Here is a 17116-nt window from a genome sequence, read left to right on the forward strand (position 1 = left end):
TTTAACATACTATACAACATGCGAACATGTGGAGGCTGGGAGGTGATATCATTTACTACATTCTTGCTATTATCTTTCAATAAATATAAGCTATGATGCTCTATCAAAGGTTTAAAGATAAAAAAGCGTTTTTCAAGCATATGCTAATGCTGCAACCTCATATTTGCTCATATAAACAATACCCAATACATCTTCAGTGGGAAGGATACCACCTTTTTTTTTTTTTTGTCTGAATTGTCTCACTTCAAGTTCAATTGTAGTCTTATCTTACTTGATGTGGTGTTATTTGGATTTTGGTCTTACTGTTTAGGAACTGTTCTTCAATTTTTTTTCTTTGGGTATAAATATAATAAAGGGAAAGGGACAATAATATCAGAATTTGAACCGTAATTCTTGAGGTGCCAATAAGAAAAGCTCAATTATTGTTCTAAAGAAGTGTTCGCAAAAGAAGTGTTTGCAGTGTTCGCAATTTTTTTTTACATATAAAAAGTGATGATCATACTTGTTAGTGGCAAATGAGAAAGAACACTCGAAGAGATGAGTGCCAAGAACAGTTTAGTTTGTTAGAAAGTGCGTAACTCAATTAATTGATATGAGAGATTAATTGTATTCCTAGTTACATACAAGGTCTCAAGATAATTTAAAAATACAAATTTGATATAAGACTTGTGCATGATGAAATTTAGAGACTCACACATATTGTGCGCATGTGAAATATTGAACTTGGGTACTCAAAATGTAAGACCTCTACCTTTGTTAATTGTGTCAACACCTCATTAATTGATTTGTTGCAGTTTTCTATGATAAAAATAATCTCAGTTGATATGATTAATGAATTAATTTTTTTTTTCATATTTTGAGTTGAGTGTGCATGAATTAAAGATGTTGATATTGGGGTTAAGTTAATCCAAATGCTGAAAAGCATCTAAAAAGCTTGCAAGATTCTTGGATTTGTGGACAAAAAGCTAAAATAATAAATGTCATCACTCATCACCATCTTGAGTGGAAGGGGAACAACTCCTCCAAGTCTTTCGATAGTACTCTGAATTTGTCCCCCTCCCTTGTTTGTTTAATCTAAGAAACAAGATAGCCATACTTAAGGATTGAAACATGGGGCCCTGCGGTTGCCGTGGGCTTCTAGAAATATTACTTGGGGGATATAAAATTTGGGTATAAAACAGGGTTTGGTTTTTTCATCTTTGCCACTCTGACAGGATAGAATAGAATGTCCCCTTTAAGGATGCAGTATGGACCATCATTTTGCCACTTACATACCAGCCAATCAGCCATCATCATCACTCATTCCCAGTGATTCTTTGCCATACACTCAAATTCCTTTTAATGATGCTGGAAATTTGCCAAACTACTCATTCTTTTAAGTGATAATTAAATTATTTTCAGTAAAAAAAGAAAAAAAGGAAATTGAACTCAATGACTTATATTCCATTTCCCGTTCATCTTGCTCAAGCCCTGAAATCAATTCACCTCTCTTTTCCTTTCAGTTTATTTTAGCTCACCAGTGATCAAGTTTATCTGATATATCCGCGCACATCTTCAGACAGGAAAAAACATTTAAAGAAATAAATATATTCACATTTAACATATAAACAACCTGTAGGAGTCATGATATGTGCTGAGCTTGTGATGGGGTGCAACAATGAAAGTGAAAACCATGGGTAAAACGCTAAATGATGATGGGAATAAAGAGTAGACAGGGTCATCATCCCATGGGCCGTAGCTTACCACCTCCCGGGTCAGAAATATTCAATGAGGACGACCTCACAGTTGAACAAAGGAACTTTCAGTGCAATTTGCAAATCTGGCAGTTCTGATGAAATGGTTGGGACAGTTATAATTTGCTATGAGAAAGATACACTGATGAGCAGAGCCAACATGAAAAAGCTATAAAAAACCATTTGGATAACTTATGTTAATTATCTGGGCAATAAATGCTTCACTCCCCTTCAGCTCAAGGTCAGGTTGATCAAGCAAAAGCTTCATTACCAGATACATTAATGAAATCTTTAAAGGAATTAATCAAGTGAAAACAAGGACAATGAGTAGATAAAGCAATTGGAAACAGTGAGAGAATTGTAAAACATTGAAACAAACCACATGCATAATCTCAACATTATTGGTGTCCATGGAACAATATGGATTGTCAACCCAAAAGCAATATTGCATTTGTCAACGCAATAAGGTTGCTCTTTCATGCACTGCAAACCAGATCCTTGACCGTGGATGCAGCGGAACAAGAAATATGATGCAACCCAGACCTAACTGCAGGATCAAAGCTGAAACATACCAGCCTATAAGAGTACAAGACCGAGCTCTGATGTTCTCAAGGCATTTCGTATCCGATAATTATACAGGTAGTAGTGAAGTTGACCATCACCTGGCCCAAATTTCAATTCCTTGAGGAAAGACTCATTATGCATGACATCCAGTGCGTTGAATACATCAAAATCCTTCTTCTTAGCAACAATAAGTGCATCATTCATCAACTGAAGCAGTGGAGTCTTGGTGGAGACATTGTAGTAAGAGTAGGCAGCTTTCAAAATTGAATAGTTCTGGTTGCCAAGAATTGATGACGGAAGTGTGTAGAAACTACAGAAGTCAGTTATGTCATGCGTCCTTGGGCTCTCGACCAAGTAACTGTCAACGACATCCTCAGTAGGAAGAAGCCAGTGCTCCACATCATTCTCATCAAAATCTGGAGAAACAACAAACTGGCTCAAGTAATTTCTAAGCAACCTAGTGACAGCAGGGACATCACGAAGCTCCATCTTTCTGAATCCAGGGGTGGCTGGTTGATCAGGTAACTTGTAGAGTTTAATGGTTCGGCTCATTGTCATCCTAGGCCCAAGCCTAGAAAAGCCAACATCAATAAGCTTCTTGGGGTTTAGTGACCTATGCCAGTATTGGCAAGTAGTAATTGGTGTTGGAAGAACAACTCCAGCAGTATAAGCTGCTTGCCAAATATTCTCCAAATGAACTCTCCTAGTAACCTCCTTAATCATCACGGGAGCAAGTCTCTTTGATCTCAGCTTCTTATGAACACATAAGAAATTGATCTCTGCCATTTTCACAACTTCATCACGCACCCTTATTCTAGCAGGCACACCAGTAATGAAGGCAACAAGCTTCTTTGATGTCTTAGCACGGACCCCAATATGCCAGCTCTTGTAATAACCAGGAGGGCGCAAAGCCCACCTAAGAAACTCCTTGGAATAATTGAACCTAAACATATTCTCATCATCCTCAACATAATTGTTCTTCAAAAGATTGTAAACCTCATTACAAGTCTCTTCCGAATCCATATCACATGTGGTCCATTCATACGGACTCGGAAGGTTATAAGGTTCCTGTTTGACTTCAGACAATGGGGTTGGGGGCTCAATCGGACCTTCAGGCAAACTTGTGTCCCCAACATCCTTAAATTGACCAACAGGCTGAGTTTCCCAAAATTTGTGTTTCTTTGCTAAGGACATTGAATCCTGAAACCTTCGAACTATGTTTTCAAGTGAGCTATCATCTTTGGGCAACGGGTTAGCCTCAGAATTATGATCTGGGTTTACTTTGGGAGACCCAGGGGGTGAATTGTTATCAGTCATTTCAGGCAATCAACTAACCTAAGCTATTTTCTCAATTATCTACCTGAATCAATAGAAAAAAATGTCACGAAGATCCAAGTTAAAAAAACTAAGCAAATAAAGCACATCAACTAGCAAAAACATCGACTCTTAAATCAATCGAAAGTATTAAAATAAAATAAATATGTAGCAACAACATTAGCAAATGAATTAAAAGATAATATAATGAGCAAAGAGATCTGCAAGATGAAGATGAAAAGATTATGAGAAATGCATAACTTACTCGATTTCAAAAGGCAAAACTTTAGCAGAATTTGAATCTGGGGAAGCAGGGATTTTAGATAAGAAATTTTAAAATTCAGATCTCCACAGCTTCAAGTAATATAAATATTAATTTTCTTTCTCGGATTTATTTAGGCAAAGAGGGAATGTTTAGGGTTTCTCCAAGGCAGCGGCTTTGAAGATGCCGAAACTCTTTGACCTTGGTGATGTTTTTTGCTCTGACACCGAAGAAGAAAACAGTGTATTTTCTTTGTTAACCAAATAAACGGCATCGTTTCCTTTTGTTTTAAACCCAGAAGGCCCATAATAATATTGGGCCATTTTTGAGGCTACGACATCAACGCTACTTCCGTTTAAAAGCTATCCTTCGAGCTCTGGGAGTTTTCAGTGAGGTGAACCGAAGGCAGAGCTGCTCGGAGCTCCATACACGATCCGAAACCGATAGAGATTCAAATTAAAGGAGAATGTGCGGGGACGCTACAAACTGGGACGAAGAAGCATATAGGGAGAGTATATTAAGGGAAAGAGAGATCCAAACTCGAACCGTATTCCGAACCGTTTGGGCTCCTTCCTTTAACCCTAACCCCGAATGCGTCGTGGTCGCCTCCAGCGACGGTTCCATCGCTTCTTACTCCATTTCTTCCTGTGTTTCCAAACACGTTAGTCTTTCTCTTCCTACTTTTTCATATTATCACCCCCCAAAAAAGAATGTAATTGAAAGAATAGAAAATATTTTCACCTGCATTTCGCGTTTATTTGCAGCCGATTGGTTTCTGCAGTGCTAGGGCTCAACGGTAAAATAACTGTTTATTCGGTGCACTATTAAGTTAATTAATGAATTGATTACTGTTTCCAGTTTGAGTGAAAGTAACCGGTTGTGCTTCCGGTTGTGGTGGAATTTGATAGGTTGTTACCGGCTGAGCCGGAGGGTTTCCTTGAAGGGCATGATGGACCTGCGTATGACGTGAAATTCTACGGCAATGGCGAAGATTCTTTGTTGTTAAGGTTTAATACAATATCTTGCAATTGATATTTTCTCCATTTTGTTGGACCCAGGGGTGAATTGTTATCAGTCATTTCAGGCAATCAACTAACCTAAGCTATTTTCTCAATTATCTACCTGAATCAATAGAAAAAATGTCACGAAGATCCAAGTTAAAAAACTAAGCAAATAAAGCACATCAACTAGCAAAAACATCGACTCTTAAATCAATCGAAAGTATTAAAATAAAATAAATATGTAGCAACAACATTAGCAAATGAATTAAAAGATAATATAATGAGCAAAGAGATCTGCAAGATGAAGATGAAAAGATTATGAGAAATGCATAACTTACTCGATTTCAAAAGGCAAAACTTTAGCAGAATTTGAATCTGGGGAAGCAGGGATTTTTAGATAAGAAATTTTAAAATTCAGATCTCCACAGCTTCAAGTAATATAAATATTAATTTTCTTTCTCGGATTTATTTAGGCAAAGAGGGAATGTTTAGGGTTTTCTCCAAGGCAGCGGCTTTGAAGATGCCGAAACTCTTTGACCTTGGTGATGTTTTTGCTCTGACACCGAAGAAAACAGTGTATTTTCTTTGTTAACCAAATAAACGGCATCGTTTCCTTTTGTTTTAAACCCAGAAGGCCCATAATAATATTGGGCCATTTTTGAGGCTACGACATCAACGCTACTTCCGTTTAAAAGCTATCCTTCGAGCTCTGGGAGTTTTCAGTGAGGTGAACCGAAGGCAGAGCTGCTCGGAGCTCCATACACGATCCGAAACCGATAGAGATTCAAATTAAAGGAGAATGTGCGGGGACGCTACAAACTGGGACGAAGAAGCATATAGGGAGAGTATATTAAGGGAAAGAGAGATCCAAACTCGAACCGTATTCCGAACCGTTTGGGCTCCTTCCTTTAACCCTAACCCCGAATGCGTCGTGGTCGCCTCCAGCGACGGTTCCATCGCTTTTACTCCATTTCTTCCTGTGTTTCCAAACACGTTAGTCTTTCTCTTCCTACTTTTTCATATTATCACCCCCCAAAAAAGAATGTAATTGAAAGAATAGAAAATATTTTCACCTGCATTTCGCGTTTATTTGCAGCCGATTGGTTTCTGCAGTGCTAGGGCTCAACGGTAAAATAACTGTTTATTCGGTGCACTATTAAGTTAATTAATGAATTGATTACTGTTTCCAGTTTGAGTGAAAGTAACCGGTTGTGCTTCCGGTTGTGGTGGAATTTGATAGGTTGTTACCGGCTGAGCCGGAGGGTTTCCTTGAAGGGCATGATGGACCTGCGTATGACGTGAAATTCTACGGCAATGGCGAAGATTCTTTGTTGTTAAGGTTTAATACAATATCTTGCAATTGATATTTTTCTCCATTTTTGTTGCATTTAATCGTGTACATGAAATGTAGGAAATTGGTTTATTTAGCATTGTTGAGCTTATTTGAAGCTTAAGCTGAATCCTGCCATTGTTCATTAACTTGACGGAGTTTGACTAGAGCAGGAGCTAATTGCTACTGGTTGGTGAACCCTCAATTATTATACATTACAGTATAGACTTCATTTTTGCAGTTGTGGTGACGATGGTAAAATTAAAGGATGGCGGTGGAAGGAATTTACCGAATCTGAGGTGCCTATTACCTTTCAAGGTACCAGATTTTGGAACTGTATAGTTTGTTTTTTTTAACTAGTTAGAGTTTGTGTGAGACCACCACTTAATGCATGAATTTAACGTGGAAGGGATGAGCATAGTATCTTTGGTCTTTACCTTTTTTTTCTTTTAGTAATCTGAATCTTTCTTTTAGCTTTAAATGTTGGCCATCTGGTTTTTCAGTCATGGTCTCTGACACTCAGGTAAGCAAAGACAAATGGTATTTCCTGTCATTTAAATGCTCTGGGTTGGAAACACAATTTTGTGTGTATTTTGGCCTAGTTGTCTACATGTCATAATTTGCCAATTCATTTTTGATGTTTTTGCAGGAAACCATATGAAGCCAGTGCTTGATTTGATCAATCCACAAGATAAGTGCGTAATCACAGCTTATAGTGGATGCTCTTGTGCGCTTTAATGCATATCCTTTGACTTTTTCATTAATAGTTAATCGTAGATTCTCATTCCATTAGCTCTTTTCACTCTTGTATCATGTGAGTGATCTTTCTTGAGTCCAAAAATTAGTTGTAATTTCTATCATAGAGTTAAGCTGACCAAATGTTATTTTCAGATCTGTTGTTTTTTGTTTTGGAAAACAATTAGGTCCCGGAAAAGGAATTACTTGTTATTGTTCTATTCTTTAAAATCAACTTAACTTCCCCTTTTTTTGGTGTGTAACATCTAATTGCTATTCCCAGAGGTCCATGGGGTGCTCTCTCTCCAATTCCTGAGAATAATGCCATTGCTGTTGATCCTCAGGTTTTTAATACCTTTCCCACATTTGCTTATATTTATGGAGAATTATGAATTTATTTCTTCTTTCCACTCTCTGCTAAAATAGGGGGGATCCATCTTTTCTGCTGCTGGTGATTCTTATGCATATTGCTGGGATGTGGTATGTTTTTGTTCAAATGAATCTGTTCCTCATGTTCTCTCTGAGAAGTGGTTGGTTAATATTTTCCTTTTCCATTAGATGTATCTTTAAGTTCTGTTTCTGATGGAACTTTTCAGGAGAAGGGTGAAATCAAAATGGTATTTAAGGGACACACAGACTATTTGCATTGTATTCTATCACGTGCCTCTTCGAGTCAGGTCCACTTTTCCTCTCTTCATGATTCTTTATTTTGGTGGTAAATTTAATTTTGCATTTAGATAGCAGGATTAGGTATCCTTACTGCCCTAGCTTAATCCTTTTAGCTTCAGTTTGGGTTTCTTTTTGACAACAAGACTGAAAGGAACTTGTTTTTGGGTTGCCATTTTATTGATTCAATCAAGCAAAGGATATTTATCCTATAACAATAATAGTACTCTTAAAAAGAGGTCATGATGTGCTGATGGTATATGGTTTATGCTTACTGTAGCCATCTATGCATCTAAGGTTGAGAAATGAGAATTTGAGATACAGAGCAACCTTCTTAATATATCTCATCTTTTTTCTTTTTCAGATTATAACTGGATCAGAGGATGGGACTGCACGAATATGGGGTAACAGCGTGTGTTCTTATTTAAAAGGGTTACAGAGCTATTTTGTTGTTACGTTTCTACTAACGACTCTGTTATCTTGTTCTAGTTCTAGCTTCATTTTAACAGAGTGCTGTGTCACCTATTGCAACCTGACTAATATATGGTTTTACATAGATTGCAAAAGTGGTAAGTGCATTAAAGCAATTGACCCACTAAAGGACAAGAAGTTGAAGGGGCTTATCTCTTGTGTTAGTTGCATTGCTCTAGATGCAAGTGAGAGCTGGTTGGTAAGACCTTAAGTGGTGAAAAATCTTTATATGATTTTGTATTACTTCGGACTAAAAATATCATGCAATTATGATACTGCTAGACACACTAAGATTTGCCCTTCCTTTAAGTTGGACGAAAATCCTGTTTTTAACCGGGGGTTGTGACCAGTTAAATCGCTTAGAACTCAGTTACCTGAGTATTTTCTCTTAGACTTCAGCAAATGAAGTCTACTATTATTTTTCTTTTCAGGAGGGATTCTTATTCTGGGTCTTATGAGCACTTATTTTTGCCCATGCTAGTGAAAGATCTTTCGAGTACCTATCAATTATATTGATTCCGATTTGTTGTTTCCGAGTGAACATGTTTTTAATCAAGATTTGAACTGGACAGGCATGTGGCAGTGGCCAAAGATTGTCAGTTTGGAATCTCACTGCTTCTGAATGCATTTCAAGTATTTCCAACTGTGCATCCATACAGGACGTGGTGTTTGATAACAATCAAGTAGGTGGTAGATGGTTTTCTCAAGCAGACCAAATTCACACAATGTTATTCTTAGACTTGTTCATCCGTTATTTCCACCTAATAATTGTTAATAATGTTGATGTTGCCATTTCAGATATTAGCTGTTGGTGCAGACCCTGTGTTGAACCGTTTTGATATGAATGGAATGATACTTTCCCAGATACAATGTGCTCCTCAATCAGCGTTTTCGGTCTCTTTGCACCCGTCTGGTGTATGTTCGGTCTCCATTTTTAGTTAATGTATTAATGCTTTTTCACATTCTGATCTTAAGCTTTGTTGTGGTCAGGTCACTGCAATCGGGGGTTACGGGGGTCTTGTAGATGTGATATCACAGTTTGGAAGCCATTTGTGCACTTTCCGTAGCCATTGTGTTTGAACTATAATGAAATTGGAGATGGAGATGTAAAAGAACATAACATATTATTGTTAAATTTGAGATGTAGGGCTTCACTATAATCATTTTTAATTTTCATATTTGTATGATAAATTTACATAGAAATGGATGGAAATGGTTTTGGTTTTTTGGTATAATTGTGATTTGACATCAAGTCACAACTTGGGTTCGCTTTTAAATATTTTTTTAACTTTTCTTTAAGTTTCCTACAATATTGTATACAACTTTAATTAAAAGTTATCCTTCACTAAGAATTTGTTAGCCGAAAATTAATATTCACCATGATTAATTTTTTTTATTTAATTTTTAAAATCATTTGATAATCCATAATAAGAAGTAAATGATAGAAAGTTACTGTGAAAATAATATAAATACAGCTATTTATCTCTTGATGTTGAATTTTTTAACACTATATTATCTTCTAGGTATTTTTTATTTTAATATTATTATATCTTTTAAAGACTTTTATCTTTATCTTTAAATTTTGATTTTGTTTAAAATAACGTGAAATATTTTTAAAAAAAAATAAGAATATACATATAAATCATACTCCTCACTTACTTTTAAGTTATATATCAAACAAATTTTATAAAATTACATGTTTAATTGAGTAAAATTGCCATAGAACTTTTCTTTAATTTAATGTCATATTAATTTTGTTTTTACCCTAATTCTATATATATATATATATATATATATATATATATATTATTGTAAGGTTTAAGAATTCAAAGTTGGTATGGACAGCTTACTTATAATTATTATTTTAAATAATTTTAAATAATTATAATTTAAAATCATAAGTAAAATTTGAAAGGGTTAAGATAATTAAAATATAAAGATAAATAATATTATCATAAATATAAATATTATTTATCTTAATATTTATATTTGTTATCATTAGATCTTTTAAAAGATATTATTATAATTTAATTTAAATTTAAATTTTGTTAAAATTTTACTTTTAATTATTTTATTAAATTAAAATTTATCATAAAATATGTATTATTTAATTTAAATTTAAATGTAAAATAACTAGATATATAGTTTTTTTTAATTTTTAAAATTCTAAAACAATCTATATAAATGTCCACAACTATTATATAAACTTATTTTAAAGAATAGTGTTTAAATTTTTTTCTATGTTCTTACTTTCAATTTTTTTATGTTCTTACTTTCAATTTTTTTATGTGTCATAAACTATTTTAAATTTTTAGTATTAAATTTAAAATAAATTATATTTTAGTTAATATATACAATTAATTTGTGCATAGCATCGGAAAAAAACTAATATATATTATGGGTCAAAATTGAAAATTAAAATAAAAAGTATAGTACTTTAATATTTTCAATTTACAAGTGATCCTAACACAAAAATGGATAAAATTTTCATTTAGGTCTTTTAAATTTTTAAAATTTTAAATTAATAAAAGTAAAATTACACTTTGTCCCTCTAAAAATGATAAAATTTTATTTAATTCTTTAAAATTATAAATATATAGGTTATTAAAATGATAAAATTACATTTTTACAATCGTAAACATTACAATTTAATTTCGCCCTTTAAAAAATTTTATGCCTTCGCCCTGTATATATATTTTAAGCATGTGTTAAGTTATTTTTGTTTAATATTATACCTATAATATTTTATACATTTATAATTCAATATTTAGAGCATTATTTTATGCATTATACTTAGATTTTAACAGATTTATGTATATGTTTGTCATATTAATTATTGTTTTTCATGTCATGATGTGTTTTACAAGTGTACTATTATAATTCAATTTAAACTTCAAAAATAATTTAATTTGTTATATTGGTTTAATTTAAAGAAAAAATTAGGTGAGATGAAGTGTTAATCATTTTTATGAGTAAAATTATACAAATTTTTATAAAATTTACACGCTAATAATTTATATTATATATTTTAACTTGAGACATTTCTAGTTATTTTCAATCTTTTTTCTTTTTCATGTTTGAATTTATTTCACAATTTTGCATTGTTTTGTAACAATGATTCAAGTTTTAATTTATTTAAAATTTACAAAAATATGAAAAAACTCTTCAAAAAAAAAGAAGAAACTTCAACATTAAATTACTTGCGTAAGTGGTATTAAATATATCAATGATTCTTCATTCCTTAAAATATTTTTCATAAAAAAATACATTTTAATTTTTTTCTAATTTTAAATTTTGGATACTTTTTATTTTCTAAAATTTTATGAATTTTTTGCTTTTTAAAATTTTTTTAAAGATTCTTTTAAAATTATTTTTATTTTAAAAATTATTGGAATTTTGAAAAAATGCGTTATTATATTTTTATTAATTTTTTTTAAAAAGCATATTTTTGAAATTTTAATGAGACATTTGAGCACTTTTAGATTTTTTTAACTTTACATATATTGCGTTTTTAAAATTATTTTTAAAAATTTTGAAAAATTTTAAAAGTTATTAAAAATTCTTTTTATAAGTTATTTGCTGAAACAAAGTAGTTACATGGTATAAACAAAGTCATGCACCGTAACATCTGATGTAGTTTTAATAGTCACTAAATTGTATAGTTAATTTTCAGTCATTGTTATAAATTTATAACATAATTCATATAGTAAATTTTCAGTACCAAATTAACAAAATTAAAAGACATATAGGATATGCATTTTTACATTATTAATTACAAATTTCATAAATCTAATAAGTTTATGATATATTTAAATCATAATTAATAAAATATATAATTAGGAATTTAATATTTAGTTTATTAAATTGGTATCTTTAATTCCATAGGTGGAAGATTATTATTTTATTTAAGAAAATATTATTGATATATTTTTATTTGAAATTCAAACATTTTATTCAAATAATATTTTTATTTAATAAATTATAATCAAACTGTTTCAATATTTTAAAGAAGATGGCGTACTGAAGCTTACAGTGCAAAAGAAAACATGTTATTCATTCGTGAAGAATAGGTAGATTTATCATAAACCGACCATGGATTTGAAACCTTTTCAATGGAATTACTACCTCAAAAGATACAACACCCCAAAATTTCTTTCTTTTTATTGGAAGAAACAAAAAGAAAGAGTGCTGAAATAGTTGTTAAAGATTGAACTCCCAAGGCAGGCAGCAGCATTTTATGGATTGAAGAAAGTGGAGTGACATTTGCATTTCCATCCTTCAGGCTCGTAATTGGTATACTGAGTTCGGAGCTTCTTAGAAGTTGCCGGGATTTGAGTGGCGATACAGGGCGTGCACCCTCCGCATTTGCGTTGACAGTTTGGCGGCATTGACCCTAATCTTCCCATAATTCTTCTATTTGTCTTTTCACCCAAGTAACCTACTCCACCACTGCTTTCAACAACCTGAAAATCATATATATATATATATAGCATTATTCGTTCCAAAAACGACTCCGACACCATTATTCAAGACTTAGAAGAGCAGAAGAAAGAGTGATGAACCTGTTTAGAGTTAAAGCCATCTCCCAACAACTCTGGAACTGATGAACTTTGGATAGTTAGTAAAACACCAGAAAAAGAAAAAGGAAATAGAGAAGCTTTCAAGTTCAAGGGAACAGTAGTAATTTTGTGACTTATAATCTATTATTAGAATATATATAATTCGGCACATTATAGAAAAAAGATTCAGGGCTGAGCGGCCATTGCTTTTATTGCTCAAGCGATACTATTTCTAGCAAAAGAAGATGGGAATCAAACAAATGTATAAATTACTAGAAGAACAAAAAAATAAAACAGCAAACCTTGTTGAGGAGCAATATGATGAGAGGCAAGAAACCTGGTTGATACATGAACCCACATTATTAGCTGCACAGCAATGAGAAAACAACGCATTCTTTGCTTCATGTTCTTTTATGAAAATGGCCAAATAATGATGAGATGATGATGGTAATCTTTCTTATATTAGAGAGAGAGAGCGAGGTGGGAGTTTCTTGAGTTCAAGAGAACGAAGGAATCGAGAATAAAAGATTTGGAAAGGGAAGCTTGTTGAAACAAGCACCAGAAACATTTTAAAACAAATTGTGAAAATACTGCTTCTATTCAATTTTCTGTTAATTTTATCAAATATTTTAAAAATAATCGATGTGTTTTTTTATGAATATTATATATTTTAATCCTCCATTTTATTTTTTTCCTTTTAACTCTTAAACTTATTTTATTTATCAAATCACCTCAAAATATATAAAAATATTAACATTTGTTAATTTTGTTGATATTGAATATGGATGTCACGCCAAAGATTTAATTAAAATTTTAATTTAAAAATTATTTTTAAAAATAATTAAGATTATTAAAGAAGTATAAAAATTATAAAAACATATTTTTAATATTTTTAAATTTTAAAAATTAATAAATTGTTGACGTTGTGTATGCCACACCAACAAAATTAACAAGAATTAACTTTCACATCCATTTTGGGCGGCTTGATAAATAATGCAAATTTAAGAATTAAAGGAAGTGAAAATTAAATTTAGGGTTAAAATGACATTTTTTTAATAAAGTTGAAGGATAAAAAAGTTATTATGGCCTTTTAAAATGTCAATATATATATATCTTGGAGTTATACATCTATTAAATGATTAAATATAATAAAAAACTAAATTCTTAAAGTATGGAACACCCCCGATCTAATTTAGGAGTTTTGGCTAAGTCGAAGGCGTTACATTCTATCACTGAAGTAATCCAATAAATCTCTCTCTAAATTTGTGAAAAGATTTATCTAAATCTTTATGAATTAAAAATAAAACAGAAATCATTTATTAAAGTTGGTAGTTTTCTAAATCAAAATAGCATACAAATATCAGAGTATTGACTAAGTGTCATGCTTTAAAATATATAACTAAACAATCCCAAACTTTAAGATATAAAAGTAAGAAATTAATAATTACAATCCTGAAAATAAATGATAAATGAAAACTTTTTAATAATAAAATAAGCTGCTAATCCGAGAGTCCTCTGATGCCATACCGAGTCCTAATTTTCTGCGTTACATGAGAGGTAAAGGAAAAGGACGAACGAGCTTACAATGGCTTAGTGTGAGACTAACTTATAAATCATTATATATAATTGCACAAACAAAAAAACATAGAATTGATAGCTTAATAGTGAGTTAAACATAACATATGGAACATATTGTAAATCAATGTATATACAATTTATGTATGATGTAATGCAAATGCAAATTTTCCACCAGTCCATCCTATTCGCCCTCGAGCATCACTCGACACACCAAGAACACATATAAAAAACTAATCATCCCGGATATCCCGGTGAAGATGGTTGTTCACTTGTCATTGGTGACGATGACTTTTACTACAATAACTTACCATTATAGTTGCCCGATTTTGATGGCTTTTTACTACAATAAACTACCATCCTGGTCTACCCGGTTTTGATAGCCTTTTAAACTAACATATCAGCTTATCCAGTTTTGATTATATTGTCACCTACTTCATGCATTATTGACTTTCGGTGTGGACTTAAATTGCCACTATCTCCTACGGAACTCCTTCGTCCTCCGTACCCAATTCCATGTAACTATAGACATATAATTTAGCATATCATGTTGTTTTTCAACATTTGATGCTACATTTGATATATTAAACTTATCATATAACAACATGTGTTTATGCACTGATTTACATCAATTTCACATAAATTCTTAATTTATGCGAATTAAAACAGTAAGGTAGGGTTTGGCTAACACATACATAGGTAGGGTTTGCACTTAGTTTGGCTAACACATACATAAGTAGGGTTTGCACTTACAGGGGTAGCACCTAGGGGTTCGCACACCTACTCACTCTAAGGTTCGCATATTTAATCTATAGTGTTCGTATACTACAGTTCGCACGAGCATGGTCCACATATAACAACATGAAGGGTTCGCATGTTTCAATATGTAGGGTTTGCATGCAACGATATTTAGGGTTTGCATGCAATATAGGGTATGCATGATACACATTAACGGTTCGCATGCAATGTATAGTTTGCATAAATAATCACCTAGGGTTCACATGTACATGTATATAGGGTTCACATAAATAATCATGTAGGGTTCACAAAGATATAAACTAGGAGTTCGCATAATACACGACTCGCATATAACACATACAGAGTTCGATATAATAACATAAAGGCTTGTATGTAATAACACATAAGCTTAAATGTACAACAGTTTAGGGTTCGCATATAATAACCTAGGGGTTCACATGTTCATTCAGTGTGCTTGCGTACTTATTCCTATATATTTTTGCGCAGAGGTTCGCAACTAGGGGGTTCACCTATAGGGGGTTGCATACAAAGGCTTGCACACAGGTTCACATACATAAGGTTTTCATGTTAAGGGTTTTCCTATTCAGGGGTTAGCACATGCTAAGGTTCAGTCACAGAGCTTGCGTTTCAAGGGCTCGTTCATACATACTCACACATACAGGGGGTTCGCACATGGCTCACACATGCAGGAGGGTCACACACGGGCTCGCAGATAGGGTTTACACTTTATAGTTCACATGTACAGTTCTTCATACAGTAACTTATGTAAGGGTTTGCATGAATATTAGGCTCGTTTACACTATAGGGCTCACCTAGCATCTACTTAAAGGTTTACATACAATTCTTTAAGGGTTTGCCTATATACATGTTTTCTTCCTAGGGTTCACCTAACAATTCATGTGGTTCGTACAGTAAATCACATAGGGATTTGCAAGTGTATTTACAAAAGAGGGGCTCACATGTTTATACTTTACGTATTTTAACCTTAATTTCTCAATGATTCAACATAATTAATCATACATAATGATTTTAAATTAGATCCTACACCTGATTTGAAGACACAAAAACTTTAATTTGGAAGAGGAGATTGACGATCCACTTGGGAGGAAATGGGTGATTTTGAAAACTTTGAATCCTATTTCTTAAAAATTGGTTTAGTGATGGAGAGGAAGAACTTGAGAGTATTTTTCTTCAAAAATTTCTTAGGTACCAATTCTAGGGTTTGCATAAAATTGGCTATTTATAAAACTTTCTTTCCCTAATTGAATAGGTTTTAAACCTTCATGTAGAATTAGAATTATTTTAAAATAAGGACTAAATTGGAAAAAAATTGGCTAAACTATTTTGAAAATTAGCACTTTTATGGGGTAAAAATAGAAAGATAAAATATTTTGGCTAAATGCACACAAGGGGATTCAAACTTAAGACCTAAGAGTAAGCTAAAGTCTTATCACTAAACCAACAAACTTATTCTTACTAATTTCTTAACAAAAAATAATTTTTAAGGCATCCTAAATTCTCTTACCCCATGCTTAAAAAAATCTTAATTTTATCATTATTTCTTCTATCCCTATTTTTGAGATGTCACAAAATATATGGAATAATAGTTTATGTCTTGATTTGCATGGAGCAATAGTTAAAGTTCTTGTCACACATTTGTTTTGTACAAGTTCAAACTATGTTAACCCCACCCCATATTATATAAAAAATAGTTTATGTATCGTTGGTGCATAAGTCTCATGTACCGTTAGTGAATAATAATATGACAATTCATCATTAAATAAAACAAAATATTGTGGTGTTATAAATAAAATGATTTTATTTAATATAATTAACTATTAATTATAAATTTTATAAATAAATATCAATAATTCTTGAATTTAAAATTTTTAGTTTCGCGTTTAGGGTTTTAGTATTTATTTATAATTAATTATATTTAAATAAAGTTATTAGCATTTATTTTAAGTTCTCCACAATTTTTTTATTTAAATAAAGTTATAATTTTATTTTAAGTTCATATGGAACTTATACTTGAATGATATTTTATAATTTTTTTTTAGGTATGAATGATATTTGAATTTATACTTGTATATATTGTAACAGCCCGTTTTAGGGCCAAATCGAAATAGTGGTTTCAGGACCACGAA

General features: G+C 32.2%; 2 protein-coding genes across 5 annotated transcripts; one reads left to right on the plus strand and one right to left on the minus strand.

Annotated features, from left to right (window-relative positions):
• Positions 1-2091: 2091 nt before the first annotated feature.
• On the minus strand, positions 2092-4130 carry LOC108483928 (glycylpeptide N-tetradecanoyltransferase 1). The gene is made up of 2 exons (XM_017787476.2): positions 3877-4130; positions 2092-3657 (listed from the first exon to the last, which is right to left on the minus strand). The coding sequence occupies exon 2, from the start codon at positions 3612-3614 to the stop codon at positions 2310-2312; it is 1305 nt and encodes a 434-aa protein (XP_017642965.1). The 5' UTR covers positions 3615-3657; positions 3877-4130; the 3' UTR covers positions 2092-2309.
• Positions 4131-4193: 63 nt separating this feature from the next.
• LOC108484270 (THO complex subunit 6) lies at positions 4194-9311 on the plus strand. 4 transcript variants are annotated; one of them, XM_053029614.1, is made up of 13 exons: positions 4194-4565; positions 4928-4940; positions 6115-6213; positions 6446-6522; positions 6854-6899; positions 7223-7283; positions 7366-7419; positions 7536-7616; positions 7970-8009; positions 8163-8275; positions 8649-8759; positions 8875-8991; positions 9067-9311. In XM_053029614.1, exons 1-13 carry the CDS (start codon positions 4340-4342, stop codon positions 9154-9156), a joined length of 1128 nt encoding a protein of 375 aa, XP_052885574.1. In that variant the 5' UTR covers positions 4194-4339; the 3' UTR covers positions 9157-9311. The 4 variants fall into 4 exon arrangements, 3 of the variants coding, with proteins under 3 accessions (XP_052885574.1, XP_017643485.2, XP_052885573.1); XM_017787996.2 differs by lacking the exons at positions 4194-4565; positions 4928-4940 and adding exons at positions 5561-5867; positions 5971-6002; XR_001871218.2 differs by lacking the exons at positions 4194-4565; positions 4928-4940 and adding exons at positions 5771-5867; positions 5971-6002 and having other exon boundaries at positions 8163-8271; positions 9067-9097.
• The last annotated feature ends 7805 nt before the right edge of the window (positions 9312-17116 follow it).

Source organism: Gossypium arboreum, chromosome 6 (assembly GCF_025698485.1).
Source record: "Gossypium arboreum isolate Shixiya-1 chromosome 6, ASM2569848v2, whole genome shotgun sequence".
NCBI classification, from domain to species: domain Eukaryota; kingdom Viridiplantae; phylum Streptophyta; class Magnoliopsida; order Malvales; family Malvaceae; genus Gossypium; species Gossypium arboreum.

What these genes read in the sequence shown, in the direction of transcription:
- LOC108483928 (XM_017787476.2), bottom strand. Translation starts at nt 3,614, where the DNA reads ATGACTGATAACAATTCACCCCCTGGGTCTCCCAAAGTAAACCCAGAT.
- LOC108484270 (XM_053029614.1), top strand. Translation starts at nt 4,340, where the DNA reads ATGTGCGGGGACGCTACAAACTGGGACGAAGAAGCATATAGGGAGAGT. An exon ending in CACGTGCCTCTTCGAGTCAG is followed by an intron (nt 7,617 to 7,969) that starts GTCCACTTTTCC and finishes TTTCTTTTTCAG; the next exon opens with ATTATAACTGGATCAGAGGA. An exon ending in TCTCTTTGCACCCGTCTGGT is followed by an intron (nt 8,992 to 9,066) that starts GTATGTTCGGTC and finishes TGTTGTGGTCAG; the next exon opens with GTCACTGCAATCGGGGGTTA.